This window comes from Parus major, chromosome 10 (genome assembly GCF_001522545.3).
Source record: "Parus major isolate Abel chromosome 10, Parus_major1.1, whole genome shotgun sequence".
Taxonomy (NCBI): domain Eukaryota; kingdom Metazoa; phylum Chordata; class Aves; order Passeriformes; family Paridae; genus Parus; species Parus major.
The window spans coordinates 210,881-226,703 of record NC_031779.1 but is presented as its reverse complement, the minus strand read 5'-3'; the positions used below and the strand labels follow the sequence as shown (position 1 = coordinate 226,703).

At 49.4% G+C, this 15,823-nt stretch overlaps 1 protein-coding gene across 2 annotated transcripts in view; it reads right to left on the bottom strand.

Annotated features, from left to right (window-relative positions):
- Positions 1-3,239: 3,239 nt before the first annotated feature.
- Positions 3,240-15,823, bottom strand: part of LOC107209477 (mucosa-associated lymphoid tissue lymphoma translocation protein 1 homolog) — a 30,712-nt gene continuing 18,128 nt past the window's right edge. The window contains exons 13-14 of one of the 2 annotated variants that reach the window (XM_015639275.3): positions 14,307-14,432; positions 3,240-12,283 (exon numbers count right to left, since the gene is read on the bottom strand). In XM_015639275.3, the coding sequence (XP_015494761.1) occupies positions 11,921-12,283; positions 14,307-14,432 (489 nt within the window). In that variant the 3' untranslated portion in view covers positions 3,240-11,920. The remainder of the gene's footprint in view (positions 12,284-14,306; positions 14,433-15,823) is intronic. The other variant, XM_015639276.3, reaches the window with a different exon arrangement.

The following is a 15,823-nucleotide window of genomic DNA, read 5'->3' as shown; positions in this document are numbered from 1 at the left end:
GAGTGATTCCAGCTCAGCTCAGCAGCAGGCGAGTGATTCCAGCTCAGCTCAGCGGTGGCAGGCAGGCGACACGGGAAGAAGGGACGAGAAAGCTGGTCTAGCGTTCAGCCATGCACAACCCTTTATTCAGGCAGAGCTTTGGCGAAGGGAGCCAGCAACAGCTAATCTCCCAGACAGGAAAACCTGGGATATTTATAGGGGAGGAGAGGGACGAGGGGAGCCCAAGATACCTGTATCGGGGTGGGACAGCAGGGGGGAACACCAATGAAGCACAACAATTTAACATGTCTAAGTCAAAGATCCCTGGGAGTGATACATTTTCTCTCTCTTACAGAGAAGTATCTTGTCTCCAGGGGAGAGCCAGGATCTCGGGCTCGGCGGGCTCCTCTGTACCCACAATCCACAGTGTTAATATCGTCCATAATACGTCTCGTTGGGTGATGTAAGGTGTTTGTCCCAGCGTCTGGTCTCGGCTCCCACACCTCCGTAAGCCCTTTTCTTCCCCATGCTCAAGGCACTCCCAATCCAGCCTTCCTGCCAGGTACTCTCGAGTCCTCATTTCTTAGGCGGGGGTCTCGCCGGCTCTCAAGCCATCAGCCGGGGACTTACGAGGTGTCCATGGAGCTGGGTCCTGCTGTTCTCTTGCTTCGCTGGATGCCATGCCATCTCACCATATGTTGCACTCAGCAACCTCAGGATCTCGTCCAGGGAAGCAGCGGGGTTCTGGGGACCAGCATCAAACACCAACGAGACGGGCCCCCGTTCATGAAACCATTTATTCAGCATGGGAACAAAGTCAGGTCCAGAACAGAGAGCCCCGACCAGAGGCACAGCAGGGGTTTTTGAGGGACAGAACTCTTAAGGGTTTCCACCTTTGAGGGTGGAGTTCAGGGTCAAGGACCAGTAGAAGCACACCAAGGGAAAACCCCCCAAGGACTCAAACCCAATCAGAACACCTGGGCCGTCCTTCACAAGGGGTTTGGGGTGGGACAATGGAATTCTTTGTCTCCCTGAGGCCACTCCACACGTCCCAGCTCAGTCCCCTCGTGCTTAAGGTCAGTACATGGTCCAGGTGTAGCTGAGGGGCAAGTGGGATGTTTTTCCCAATAGGAGGAATAGGCAGCCAACGTGACAATGTTTAAAGGTAGGAAAGAAGAGGTCAGTAGATTAAATTCTTCTGCTTCAAATTATCTCATGCAGCTAGGAGAGGCATTTAGGAGGACATATGAATGTGTTCCCAGATGTTAAACAAGGATTAAAGGGAACACAGCCCCAGAAGAAGGGGATAATGTACAGAGGCTAATTCCACTACTAGAGTAAGGATAAAATAGCTCAGAAACAAGGGCTTCTGGTGCACAGCCCCTCTCCCCCCACACCCCCAACCGTACCACTTCTGCCCTGGCCCTTAAATACCCTTTGGTATGCTTCTGGTTGTTGAAATGACCTCTGGCAGTTTTCCATGTTGTTGCCCTTCCCCGTGGAGTAGTGAAAAGGTCACAGGGGACTGTGAGGCATCTGAGCAATTTAATGTGCAGCTGGATATGAGTGGGGTGGGTCCAGCCCCAGGCAGGGTGGCAAATGCTGAGACTTTATCCCACAAGCTGCACTGAGGTGCTGGATTTTAAACTGTTCCCAGTCTGAGCCAGAGACTTTTGTCCATAACTAGGGACAAGAGGATAACTAGGAACGAGAAGATTTTTCTTCTTGCTCTCCAAACCTTCGTTTCTAGGAATCCCACAGGTGAGGCAAAAAAAATCCTCTGTGTTTGACTTCCACCCTGCCATATTAATGTCATACTAGTGGCATACTAATGCGTTTGGATCAGGAGCTGGGATCCACCTGCGTGGTGTCCCAATGCATGTCCCCTGAGCAAATCAGGGTGTGCTCCAGGGCACTCTGCTGCTCTCACTCCCTGGGTAATCCTTCCACTGAGCTCTCAGTCAAGGGAAAGGCCAGCACCTTGGAAAGACTGCTTATTTTTCAATTTGGTTTCAATTTTGTTGACACAAATGTTTTGCCTTCAACTTTGTGTCTTGCATTGTTTCACACCTGAGGGCACAGCCCCCCATATCTACTGCGGGGGGGTAAATGCAGACAAGTCAATGCAGCTTCAGCATTGTCCTGTGTCTCCTGCATCAACTCTCCCTCCACTGTTTCACCTGTACCTCCTCTTCCTCCTGCATGTCCTGTGCCTCCTGCATCTTTTCTCCCTCCTGTGTAGCCCCTCATTCCTGCCTTGCCTTTGGCCCTTGTATCACCTCTAGTTCTGCATCCTCTGCCCAATGGGGCAGCCCATACTGGTGCCACACACAGGACACAGTTCCATGCCCACTGGCTGGAATTAATCAGCAGGAATGACTCCCTTGGAGAAGTCACAGCTGTCAGCCACATGTTGTGAGGCTGCAGCTCCTGAGAAGCAGTATTAGATGCAATATCAATTTCCAAAAAGTTATAAAGTCATAGAATCCCAGAATGGTTTGTGTTGGAAGGACCTTGAGGGTCATTTTGCTCCACCTGGTGTTACGGGTAGGGACACCTTCCACTAGACCAGCTTGCTCCATGCCCCATCAGTGCACAGGGTATCATAAGAAGTGCAGGCTACTGAATACTTTTTGTTCAAACCAATCTTTTAGAGAAAAGGAAAAAGATAGGAAACTATGGGGGGGAGTTGACAAATGGGCTTTTCAGGAAAGAAAAAAAAAAAGAAAACAATTGTAAGATTCATTAAGAAGAAAATTCTTTCTGTGCCTTAAAATCATGATGGACTGTGCTGAGAAAGCTCTGTAATAGCACAGTCAAAAGTCATCCAAAAATGAATTTTTCCCTTGTGGGCCTCCTTTGACCCCATTAGAGCATTTTCATGTCCTTTTTTATCCTGTTAGGCATACATGGTGCCTCAGTTAAGCTGGGCTGTCACTCAGGACACTGAGCGATGGGCTGGGGTGGCTCTGATGTGTCAGCAAAAGATGTTTAACTGTAGGACAAACAAATGTCTCTGGCCTTCAAGAAACAATTTTCCAAAGGTTGAACTCATATTGACTCATGCCAGCACGGCAGAGAAATGTGCTCAGCACTCTCATTGCAGCCTAGCGGGAAACAGCAGCATTTCCTGTGAGGAAAAATAGTGGAGAGGAGCCAGGAATGAATAAGCAGCCTTATTGCATTGTGGATCATAAAACCTCTTCCTATGAAAGGGCTAAGTAAGGCTTGTTAAAGCATTGATGAAGTCAAAGAATAAAATTACAATGAGATACACAAGAAAAAATTATAGCCTCCAGGTAGGTAAGTAAGTTGAGGTAGGAAGGAAACAGGTAATAAAAGAAATAGGCTCTTTGGCAGGTAGCATTTGTCATCTTCTCCTGGAGCACCTTGCCATATCATAGAATGTCCAGTGAAGAAATGTCTCCTAATGTCCAACCTAAACCTCCCCTGGAGCAACTTGAGGCCATTTCCTCTGGTCCTGCTGCTGCATGTCATGTTCCTTGAGAAGGACACACATCACACAAGGACCTCAGAAAGAGCTTCTGCACTTCTGCCCATGACACAGGGACCTTGTGTGCCTGGGACAGTCTTTCTGTTACAGCCACTGAAGTGGCCTGAAGGAAGCCACTGGAGTTTGCTGATATGCTGGAGGGGTGTGATGTGCTTCTGAATGTCCTACAGGAGGAGTTGAGATGGGCTGACTGGGCTGATGCTAAATCATGGCAGTGGATGAGCATTAAACAGGGACTTTTTGTCATGGAGTGTGTGTTGATTTGGCACAGCCCGGTTTCTGGTAGTGGGGGAGGGCCATTAGGGTGGCTTCTGTGAGAGGCTGCTAGAAGCTTCCACCATAGGAATGTGTCCAATGGAGCCAGTCTCTGATGGCTCTGAAGACTGACATGCTACTGGGCCAATTAGAGAGGCTGGTAATTCCTCTGTGATGACATATTTAAGAAGAAAATCAAAGCAGTGCACACAGTTTTTTTCCAGGGTGGCGAGACATCCCTGCTGGGTGCAGTGACGTGCCATGGCCGCTGCCATTTCTGTGCAGCTTGTGGCGAGCTTTGCCTGACTGGCCACCCCTGGGCAGCTGCACCTCGGGCACAAGGGCAGGGCCAGCAGCAGTGGCTTCTCCTCCCGGTGCCCTGCATCAAGAGAGGCATTAAACAGTGGCAGTGTAATGGTGGCAGGGCCACATGGCTGGCAGCAAAAACGCGGGGAGTGACTCCCCAACACGAACCCAAATGCGATCGACCTCTCAACGCTGCGAAATCCTGCAAGAAGCTTTGAATTGGTGGAACTTGTTGGCAATGGTACCTACAAGCAAGTTTTTCTTGTAGTCAGAGAAGAAGAGGAAGTGAGGGAAAGCAACATGGCAGCACCAAGGTCAGTGGGAAAAAGGAAGGGGAGGTGCTTTGAACGTTGGAGCCAAGATTCCTCTGCAGGCCATGTTAAAACAAACTGTCCCTGTAATGCATAAAATCCACAGGGGATGCAGAGATCCACTCACAGCCTGTGGGAAAAGTGCTCACACCAGGGCAGGTGGATGCCAGAGAAAGCTGTGATCTAGTGAGAAGCCCAAAGAAAGAGAGAAGGCCTCTACTTCCAAAGATAGAGGGCCCTTGCTTCCAAACTAAAGCAGCCTGGCCTTAGAGGACTGCACCCTGTGGTCAAGTGACCCTTGCCACAGCAGTCTTGGGAAGACTGACTGCCCATGGGAGGAGCCCCACGGCATAACAGAGACAAGACTCCTCTCCCTGAGCTAACAAAAGATCTCAAGTAGCAAACTGACCAAAACTCCCACACCTTGTCTCCCTGTTTTGTTGGTGGGAAAGAGGGAGGGGCTGGGAGGAGAAAAGGTGTTTCAAAAGCTTATTTTACATCTCATTATCCTCCTCTGATTGCTCATAATAAATTTATTTTATACCTTTAAATTTGAACCTGTTTTGACTTTAGAGTGTTTTTTCTGCCAGTCCTTATCTCAACTCTTGAGCCCTTTTTAAATTTTCTTTCCCTGTCATCTGCCCAACTCTCTGTAACAAGAAAAGTGAACGACTTTCACGGGTGTCTGGCAATTGGCCAGTGTCAAACCACAACAGTGAAAGGCATCCATGATCCAGGGAACTGAGCTTCTCCTGAGTGCAGCCTGGCACAGGCTCATGGGCAGGGGCCTCGAGGGAAGGGCACGAGCAGTGCCCCAGGGGTGCACTGGTGCTCACTGCTGCAAGCACTGCTGCACAGACACAATGCAGGACCTGTGGGTGCAGCTCCTGACCCTAGCACTGCAAAATACACAAGGACATCTAAACAAGCACATCAAACATTTGCCAGACTGCCAGAGTGCTCCACCACCCCAGCTCTCCTCCAGACCTCTAAAATCACAGGCACATTTACATTCCTCAGGAAGTTTCCACAAAAAAAGCAGTCCGAGGATTTCTCAAAGGATCACCTGAAAAGATGCAGAAGACTCAAATACCTGAAGGTAAAAGCAGTCATTAAAAAGGCATAAACAAAGGGCATCGTGATTGTTTTGCCACGTCTCCAGAATTGAAAGGAGGCTGAAATAACCTTTATATAATCCCATTAGCATTTTCCAGCGAAAACAAGGCATTTTAGGAGGCTGAACGATATCTTATCATCCAGAAAGGTTAGAGGTATTTATCTGGTTTAATATTTTATAATTGATATGAAATGACACAGAAGGATAAAGCAGGCAGGCTGATAGGTGGCTGCAGTGACACAGCAGAAGCCACCCTCTGTTCTTCCAGCAATGACCAATAGCCTGGGCATGAGCCAGGTCTGGGAACAACATCCCTTGACCATCAGCTCTTCAGAAAATGGGATTTTGTGTTGTGCCTTGCTGTGGTGAGGGCCCCAGACACCAAGGTCAGCTCCCCAACACTTACAACACTGCCACTTGACCCTATTTCAGTGTCACATTTGCAGGAGCTGGTGCTCTACCGTTGCATTCCCAGAGCATGAAACATAGAATCATAGGACATGGAACTATTAAGGTTGGAGAAGCCCTCTAAGGTCATTGAGTCCAGCTGCCAGGACCACCACAAAAGCATGTCCTCAAGTGCCACACCCACATGTTTTTTTGAACACTTCCAGGGATGGTGACTCCACCACTGCCCTGGGCAACCTGTGCCAATGCCTGACCACCTTTTCTGTGAAGAACTTTTCCCCAGTATCCAATCTGAACTTCCCCTGGTACAACTTGAGTCAGTTTCCTCTCATCCTATCCCTTGTATCATGAGAGCAGTGCTCAACCCTCACCTGGCTGCACCCTCCTGTCAGGGAGTCATGGAGCACAAGAAGGTCCCTCTGAGCCTTCTTTTCTCTAGGCTAAGCCCCCCCAGCTCCCTCAGCTGCTCCTGGTGCTCCAGCCCCTTCCCCAGCTCTGCTCCCAGCTCTGGATATACTCCAGCCTCTCAATGTCCTTCTGTCAGAGTGAGGATCTCTTGCAGTGGCTGTATCCTCAGCCTGCCTGTGCTCTGCCCTTTCCGTTGTCAGGAGCACAGCCTTGGCCAAACTGCAGCATCCTCCACAGAGGGAAGGAGTGAGACCCCTCTTCTGTGGAAGAGAGAGGGAGAGTGAAAGAAGAGGGATGATATAGGGGTTTGGTCTCAAAAATAGGTTCCAGTTCCTAGGAGGACCCAAGGCAGTCAGTGCTCATGTGGTCAGGCACCAACGCTCTCCACAGTGGTGACTTTGAGTCTGGAGGAGCAGCAGGTCAGGACCAGCACCCCTCTCTGGGACCCCAAACTGCCCCATCTCACATGCCCTGAGGGCAGGTGGGAACCAGGGACCTGTGGGCGCCCCATTGCTCCAACCATGCAGTCCTTGAGTAACTACTGCCTTTCATCTCTGGTAGGGAATGGAATTGAGGAGGTTATTCTCTGCTGAAACATTCTGGAAAGTCATAGCTGAAATCTCTCACTTGTCTCTTCCATCTGTTTATTTTTACCACTTAATAACACGTCTGTCTCGTCAACTATTCCTGACACTGTGGCAAGAAAACCCAACTTAGGGAAGACAGATTTATCAAAGAGACATTAGTTCTTCCTTACTGTGTGACACCGTGTCAGTTCTTCTGCGCACGAAGTCTGGTCTGTAATTTCAAAGTGTGTCTTCTATCTCTTTGAGGGGGTGATATGACCAATATCTGAAATTGTTGCTTGTTATGAAAAAGGTTATCCAAACTGTGAAGATAAGAAATTTCAAGCACTTCAAGGAGCCTTTTTTTGAGGATGTGTTTTTCTCTTCACTGTCACATGATGTTACAGACCTAGTTTCAAGAGATTAGTAACAATGGCAAAGCAGTCATTGAAATAATCTGTGATAGAGGACAGAACTCTGGGACAACATGAAAGGTCTGTGCTATCAATAGTTTCTCACCATTAACAAGAAAATCGTGGTCTGCAAGCTTCACCATGACACCAGACCTGCTCCTGCCTCTGTTTTCCGAAGAGGTGCCCCAGGTCTCTGCAGAGGTGCCCGAATGAAGGTCGGCAGTGTGAATCTCCTTATGAGTCATCTTGGGTTTATTAGCTTGACAGGGGATGGCTTCACTCACCCCTTTTGTTTCTAACTGTGCTCCTGGTTTCATTCCTGAATCATCCACCTGATGGGGAGGCCTGGAAGAACTGAATCTGAGCCATCTGACATTTTCAAATGGACTGTTTTACCACTTTTCCCTTATTCTCTTGCCCTGCCATGAGTTCAGTTTTGTAAGTTTTGAAACCAGCTAAGCTGAACCAATGTCCTTGTTTGCTCCTTGGACGGGGAGCAGGGATATTTCACTGAAACAGTCCTGAAACTCCCAGTTTGGTGCTCAGAATCGCTCAGAACACAAGCACTCTTCTGGGAGTATTCTGGTAGCACAACCACAGTGATGCTTGGGAGGGACTTGATTCAATGTTTTGCTGGAAGCAGGACAGTTGCCAGCACTGGGAGAGAGGAGAGCAGAGCTGTGGATGTCTCCATGTGCAAAACATGATGGATAAAGGCTGTCTGTGACTCACTGGCTGTGAGAGCAGCACCTGCATTTAACAGTTCCCTCTTCACAACTACTGAGCCTGTGTCTCCTGTTACTGCCTTGTGGATGGTCCTGTTGTGCTCAGAGCAAGTTGACTTCCAGTGATCCTCAGCTAATGACAGCAACCCTCAGCATTTCAGAAAACAGGTGATTCCTGTATCATATCAGCTCACAAGATCATCCTCTTCACTCCTTGTCCACACAAAAGGAAGCATTAACTTCTAGAGAACACGAGAACCTGCCCTTTGGGAAGCTCCTTCCTTCCCTGGGAGTGAACAGCCCCTGAATGCCTTTGGGATCTCTCCTGCCTGTATGAGAAGCTACTTCCAAAAACTAGGGAAAGACCAAAACTATATTGTTGAATCCTGCAATTTCCCTGCATGTCCCTCTATATGTTTTATTACACTGCAAGCATATTCCATCAACAGGACCCTACACTCTGCCCTGTAATGTGGAGTAGGAAATGATCTGGCAGGTTCTGTATATCATGAAAAACCTCTTAACAGGGAAAATAAGGAGAACCTACCAGTTTCTGAAGAGTAAATTCAGATTTACTCCTGTGAGGGAGAGGATTTGTTCCAAAAAGATAGAAAGAGTTAAGTCAGCTGGTAAATGAAATTACTCAACATTGCCCCACACTGAATTTTTTCCCCCCCAGAAATGACTCCTGAAATGAAGGATTTGTCTTGTGTTTCTTCTTTTGGTTGAGGCTGGCATGTGGCTGATGTGAGACAAATCCACCTTTTCCTTCCTTTGATCACAAAAATGCCAACTGAAAACAAACCTTTAGGAATCTGCTGCCAACAGAAGGGTGCCAGGCTGGGTGGATCTGCCAGCGCTCATATAACACACCTCTTGACTACACTTGGGCCCAGGGTTTTCCAGTAACAGACTGAAATGATTTCCAAGATTCCCTGATTGCTCTGATTTTCACTGCCTTGTTTTCTCAATCCTTTTGGGTACACTTGCCTTTTTTTGTCAGGAACTGCCAAACCTCAGCAAATGAGCTGAGAACTGCATCCCAAATGAATTCTGCAGCAGAACATATCAGGCTGTTGTCCAAGGTCCTTCTTTTCAACACATCTGCCCTAGCAGAGAGGAAAAGAAGGGCATCCGTCTAAAAATAAAATTATTGAATATTTAGGTACTGCTATTTTTGTCATTCATTGTTTTAAAGCTTCAGTTCACTTGGTGCTTTTTAAAGACCTGGGTGAAGGAAAACACCTGTACTACCTACAGAAATGATTCTAAGTACTGTTTGTAGCCTCTGGGCACAGACTGACCCAGAAACAGAGGAAGTGGAGGGCAATGGTGTGGAAGATAAGGAGGCAGAAAGAGAATGTAAACTGGAGCTGATGTCTTGATCCCACTTTTTCTGCTCCTCCCTTCCCACACTTGCAGGTGGCCCAGTGGGCTGTGGAGCCCAAGGTGCAGATTGGAAAGGATGTGGCTAAGAGACACATGGCAATCTTGGGATGTCTTGTCTGTCCTGGATGCTGGGAGATGGAAACATAGATTTCCAGGAAAATTTACTGGCACTAAACAGTTTAACCACCATGAGGGAGTTTGGATTTCACGTGAAAAGGCGGAGATGAAGGATCCATACTTCCATCCCCCCTTACAATGACTCCAGCTGAGGCCTGGGACACAAAGTCCACCTTTGCAATTCAGCAAGTTCCCAGACATGACAAATCATCATCTCAGGGAATAAACCACCATGGGAATGTGGTGGTTCTCCTGGACTTGGCTGCAGGGTCTCCTTGGAGGAGCAGAAGAACTGACAACAGGGACAAGTGCTGTGGTTGGCACCAAGACAGGAGACCACCAAGCCACACTTACAAAGCTGATGGACAAATCACAATGAATGAGGACTTTTTCATCTACACATTTCACCATCATTGCATCCTATCTAGTCACTTGATCTGCCTTCTAAACACAAACTTCAGTATTTTCAGTAACCTAAAAAAAGAAACAATGCTCACCTAGAAGAGCCTAGAAGCTCAAGCTGGAAGCATGAAACCCCAGCAGATCAATATCAAGTTACACCCTGGCAATTAGAGGGAAAATAAACACAGTTAACTCAGAGTCATGTGAAACTTTCTGCACTAAAAACACCAATAGTGTTTTATTCAGAAAAAATAAACAGCCTTGCTTTGAATGAGATAAACATTCACATTACATGACACTTGGCATGATAATGTGAGCCAGGAAAAAGCCATGCCTCAACAGCACAGGAAGGTGTGAATAATCCCCACAGAGCCAATGAGAGCCCCAGCTCCTCCCAAATGCCAGCTAAGCCATTCCCACTGACCTGTCCCCAGTGCCTGCTGCTGTTGGGTTGATCTTTGGTCCTTCCTGAAATCAGTTTATTAATTTCTGGTTTAGCTTCTCTATCAGCCCATCTTAGTTAAACTACATCCTCTGAATTTTTTATATATTTTTTTTTTCTAGGAGACTTCCTAGTCTGCAGCCAGCTGGGGCCCCTCTTCTTTCCCTTGGCGCTACTCACTGTGAGAATAATAAAAGCCTCCTCTGTTCTTTTTGGACAGGTTTCCAGCACTTGTAGAATGCTTTATCTGGAAGCAACATTTCAGATTTTTCTGTGCTGCAACTGACACCACAGACGGGGATGTATCTTCACTGCTGAAGGAGAGCAAAACTGAGAAAATTCTGCCTCCAACCCTCTTTTAAAGCAAGTCACAGCTTGGGCATTCTCCCTACCCTGCTACCCTTGACCTCTCAAGAAGTTCTGCCCTCCAACCTCTTTGCTCCACAGGACCACAGCGGCCAGAAGGGATCTCCAGTGTTCTCTGGTCCAGCCCTCAGCCAGCTTAGATCAGGTCATTGGCATCTTCTGCAGTCCAAAGTGAACTGTCCTCCAAGGAAGGAGACACCACACTTCCCTAGGGTCACTGAGCAATACCTTTATCAAACATGCATTAGGGAAGCAATCAGGGAGGGGCACCAGCCCACCCAGGCTGTCCTTTGGGCTCTCTTCACCCGGGGCTCACCAGGACAGTTGGCTCTCCACCTAGTGCTTGAGGTTGCACACAGCCCAGACAGGCACACAGACAAAACAATTTGCACTAATAATAACTTTCTTGAAGTTATCCTTTCTCAGTCCTGGTACATTCTATCTCTCCTGAAGGACATGCTGCACCTGAGAAGAACTCAGGACTGCAGAGGGCTGAACACCCTTTAATGCCCCTGTACCACGGTGCAAGGGGCAGGTGTCAGTGCACCTGCCTGGACGCTGTTCCTGGTCCAGTGGAACACCAGCCTCCAATGTAAACGCACACTGGATGGAACATCTGACCTTCCTTTTCCTGGCAAGCCACTGTCCAGCCTCCCAGTTATAAATACATGCTTCAGAAATACATAAATGCATAACTTGACACCTGCTTTGACAGAGGCGTGGGAAGGAAGCCACACTGGAACCCCGTGGAGAGCCGACACTATTTCACCTGGCTCCCCAGCCCTGTGTCCTTTGCACAGGTTGGTGAGATCCAGCAGTCACGGCTGGGATTTGAGCCAGAGGGGTCTGTAGTGTTTGTGGGCTACCCACCACATCCAACGCAGCAACGTTTGTCTTCAGGCAGAAAACACCAGCCTGCACCTTTGCCTGGCAGCGTTACGCTGGTGGGTGGCCGTGTCCTCTGCCAGACACCACAACAAATCCCTGCGGATCCCAACATTCCCAGGGGACAGGGAATATTCCCAGGGGGAAGTGAGGCCCTGCACGCCACAGGGTGCAGACAGGAGAAACCTTTCCAAAAAAGCAGCCTTGGTCTCATTCAGACAGGGCGATGCCAAGGCTGGGAAGCGGCTGATGGATCCTGACAGATTTAGCTCTCAAATTGAGGCCTCAGTTAAAAGAGAAGCTCCCGAGGCTGAGGCTCAGGGCCCGTCCTGCCCCGGGCCAGCCCGAAGCAGCGCCAAGCAGAGCTCGCCCAGGTCGCTCTCGTCATTCTCCTCGGGCTCACTGCTGAAGTTGGAGGGGCTGCTGCTGGGCAAGCTGTGGCCAGAGCCTGTGCTCAGGGATCCCTGGCCCTTGGGGTCTGTGCTCGGCGCCAGCGCATCTTGCAGGCGTGCGCTGCCTGCGCGGGCAGGAGCTCGCTGCGAGCCTGACTGTGAGTCACTCCCCTGGCTGAAACACTGCCTCAGCAGGGACTGCTGGAGGGTCGTTTGCAGGCTTTCACAAGTCCTCTGTTTTGTGCCTGGCCGGATGTAATGCAAATCCAACTGCAGGACCACATCTGTCTGGAAGGGAAGAGCAAAGAACGCAGAGTGAATGGGAGAATCAGACTGGAAGCAGAGCTTTCCTACTGCTGCTGCCAGGAAGGAGCCTGGGCTGGCTGCTGGGCAGGCTCACAGCCCCATGCTGTGGCACGATGCAGCAACGCTGCTGCCAGAGAAAATGAGCTGTATGTACTCATACAGCTCATGACGCTCGCAGGCCACAGCCATGGATTTTGGATTTCAGGACTTCTCTTGAAATCAGGCCATGTGAGATTGCATCACCTCCATCAGGGAAGTGTCACTGCGAGCATCACCCCTGGGATGTGGGCACAGGGGAGCAGGAGTGGCTGCACCATGGCCAATGCACATGGGAGAGGAAAGCATGAACCATTTACAGGCCTGGAAGTGTCCAAGGCCAGGCTGGACAGGGCTTGGAGCACCCTGGGATAGTGGAAGGTGTCCCTGCCCATGGCAGGGGTGTGAACAAAATGAGCTTTAAGGTCCCTTCCAGCCCAAAACATTCTGGGATTCTATGAACTAAAACACACCTCACACTGTAAAAGCCAACAGCATTAACCAGCAGTGCTCCACAGGGATCTACTCACAGCCTAGCACTATTTTAGAATTTTATAGAAGATGAAGAAATAAGAGAATAACCACATTCATGGCAGTCAAACCCCTGAAAACAGACCCCCAGCATGGCACTGTGCCTAAAACACCTGTAAAGAGCAGGGATAATGGCATGAGAAGATTTTGGCAGGCAAGGCCTGGTCCAGGTCTCCTGTCTGCACTTAAAAGCAATGCAGAACAACTGGGAAAGGTTAAAAAAAGAAATTCAGGAACAATTAAGAACTGAAAACACTGCCATATGCTGAAGCACATCATGTACAGAGCAAGCAGAACTTGCTGTAGGCAGATCCAGGCAGCAGCTTGAGAGCAGCACTTGGTGTAAGATACACTGGCTGTGTGTTAGAGGAGGAAGAAAAATCCAAGTATACACAAGGTGCAAACTGCTGTTTGAGGAGAGACAAGCCAGGGGACAAGCAATTCTGCTTCTCTCATAGTCTTTAAATAGTTTGAGGGTGTTTTGAAGTGTGCCAAAGAGGCACAGCATGGATCAGGCTTGGCAGTGTTACTCTGAGGACTGGAGATTCTGGCCAGCCCATGAGCTCATCTCTCAGGCAAGCACACAGCCTAGTGAGACATTCCTCCACCTGAAATAATTCAGCAGCTCTGACCTCCCCGTGGTTGACGGGGCAAAGAGCAGCCTCCCTGGCCAGGCAGCACAGGAAAACAGAACAATCCATGACCTGTGATGCCTCTCTCTGCCCCCAGCAGAGGCTGCTGTGGGTCAGCTTTGATACGAAGGTCAGGCAGGGGAGACAATACAAAAGCAAGGAGCATCCACACTCGGGTTCTGCAGCCTGATTGTAAATCAGAAAGATTTTGCTGACGTGGAAAAGGTGAGGTGAAAGGACAGTGGTCTCATGAAAACCTGCTGGGAGAGCTGGGTGTGTCCACCTTGGAGAAGAGGATCCATGATGACTTTAGAGCCCCTTCCAGTGCCTAAAGGAGCTCCAAGAGAGCTGGAGAGGGACCTGGGACAAGGGCTTGAAGGGACAGGACAAGGAAGAGTAACTTCCCACTGCCAGAGGGCAGGATTAGATGGGATATTGGGAAGGAATTCGTCCCCGTGAGGATGCCAAGGCCCCGGTACAGGCTGCCCAGAGAAGCTGTGGCAGCCCCATCCCTGGAAGTGTCCAAGACCAGGTTGGATGGGGCTTGGAGCAACCTGGGATAGTGGAAGGTGTCCCTGTCTATGGCAGGTGGAACGAGATGAGTTTTAAGGTTCCCCCAACCCAAACCAGTCTGTGATTCTGTGATTTGTGCCTTGAAGATCAACGTGCTCCTCTTCAGTCTGGATGTGACACTGACACAGACACATGGTCAGAGAGCCATATCCAGCCCCAGCCATGTGCATGGGGACACCAGCTCCATGAGAGTGCAGGTGAATTGTGGAAATCTGCACCTGGCTACTCTCTACCTGAATCTTCTGCAGTGCACAGAGCTGGAAGATGCAGTCCAGCTCCTCCCGCTGGTACACAGAGGCAAGCAGAGTCTCCACATGGTCCAGACAGCTCTCCCTCTGGATGGCCACATCACCCATCTCCTGGGTCAGAAAAACAAGAGCAAATGCAAGGAAATTTCAGCATCAGCATGAAGCATTGAGGCACAGCTGCCCATCTAACGTGTTCAGGGTTTTGATTAACACCATTGCCTGGTGGAAATGCTGTGTATCCTAAGGGAAGTACCACAGAAAGCAACAGGAATGCAGAGGTTTTACACACTTGCCTTGTGCACATCAATGAGAAGACCCTGAGTACATCTTACTGTGAAAAATGGGGTACAGTGGGATTTTCAGCAGAGCAGGAAGAAGCACCAGCTGGTATCACAACCACTGGCAGTGCCAGCAGTGTGTCACAGAGGGAGCAAGTTTTCCAAAGCCACAGCTGGAAGCTCTGAGTTGTGCTGAGTGCTGATTTAGCCCCCCACCATCTACAGAACTGCCAATTCTTGCCAAGTTACTCAAATTTAACCAAAACAGCACTGTGTCTATGAGATCCTCCTCAGTACCGACTGAACTGTGGAGTCACTAATACCCCAGGAAGAGACAAGGAAATAAAGGCCTTATGGAATCCTAGATAATGGAATATCCTGAATTGGAAGGAGCCCACAAAGGTCATTGAGTTCAACCCGTGGCCCTGCACAGGCACCCCAACAATTCTACCCTGTGCCTGAGAGCATTGTCCAAATGCTCCCGGAGCTCTGGCAGCCTTGGGACTGTGACCAAGTCCTCCTTGCCTTGGATTTGAGCCCTCCAGAATGCGTGACAGACCACAGTCTAGCAGCCCCTTCCAGAAGGCTTCTCTCTGCCAGCTAGCTCTGGCAACTGTCCCAGTGTGATCCTTAGCAAAAGAAATGCTGGTGAAGGAGGCTGCTAGGACACTTGGGGATGTAGAACTTGGAGAAGCCCTGGGAGCTCTTCCTAGCCTTCCCTGAACAGCTGCCTGCAAGCAGCCAAAGCCATTTGATTCTGGCCAGGAAAGTATGAGGAAGAATATTGGATCCCAAATGCTGGCTGGAATCTGCAGGCATCAGGATACCCCTGCATGCAAGGCTGGTGGAACAGGAGTAGCACCATCACTGATCCAGTAGGTCACTGGAGGCTGAGGAAACACCATTTATCTCTGTGCAAGAGAAAGCCAAATCCATCTCCACACTTGGCAGCTCCTTACTGGAAAGATAAACTGGAGGGAGCTTGGGGAAGATCAGACAAGTGAATGGAGCCTAAACCTGGAGACCAAACAGGCAGGAATCAGATCAGCCAGATGCTGCTGACACAGGGCTTTGGCAGCATGGCTGCAGAAATGAGGGTGCAGCCCCGCTGTGTCCAGCCAGCTCCATCCTCCAGCACATGCTCTGACCTGCAGAGCTGCCTCCAGCCCAGGGATCCGACAGCAGCAGGACCTGGAGCTGCTGGAGCGAGCCCAGAGGAGGCCA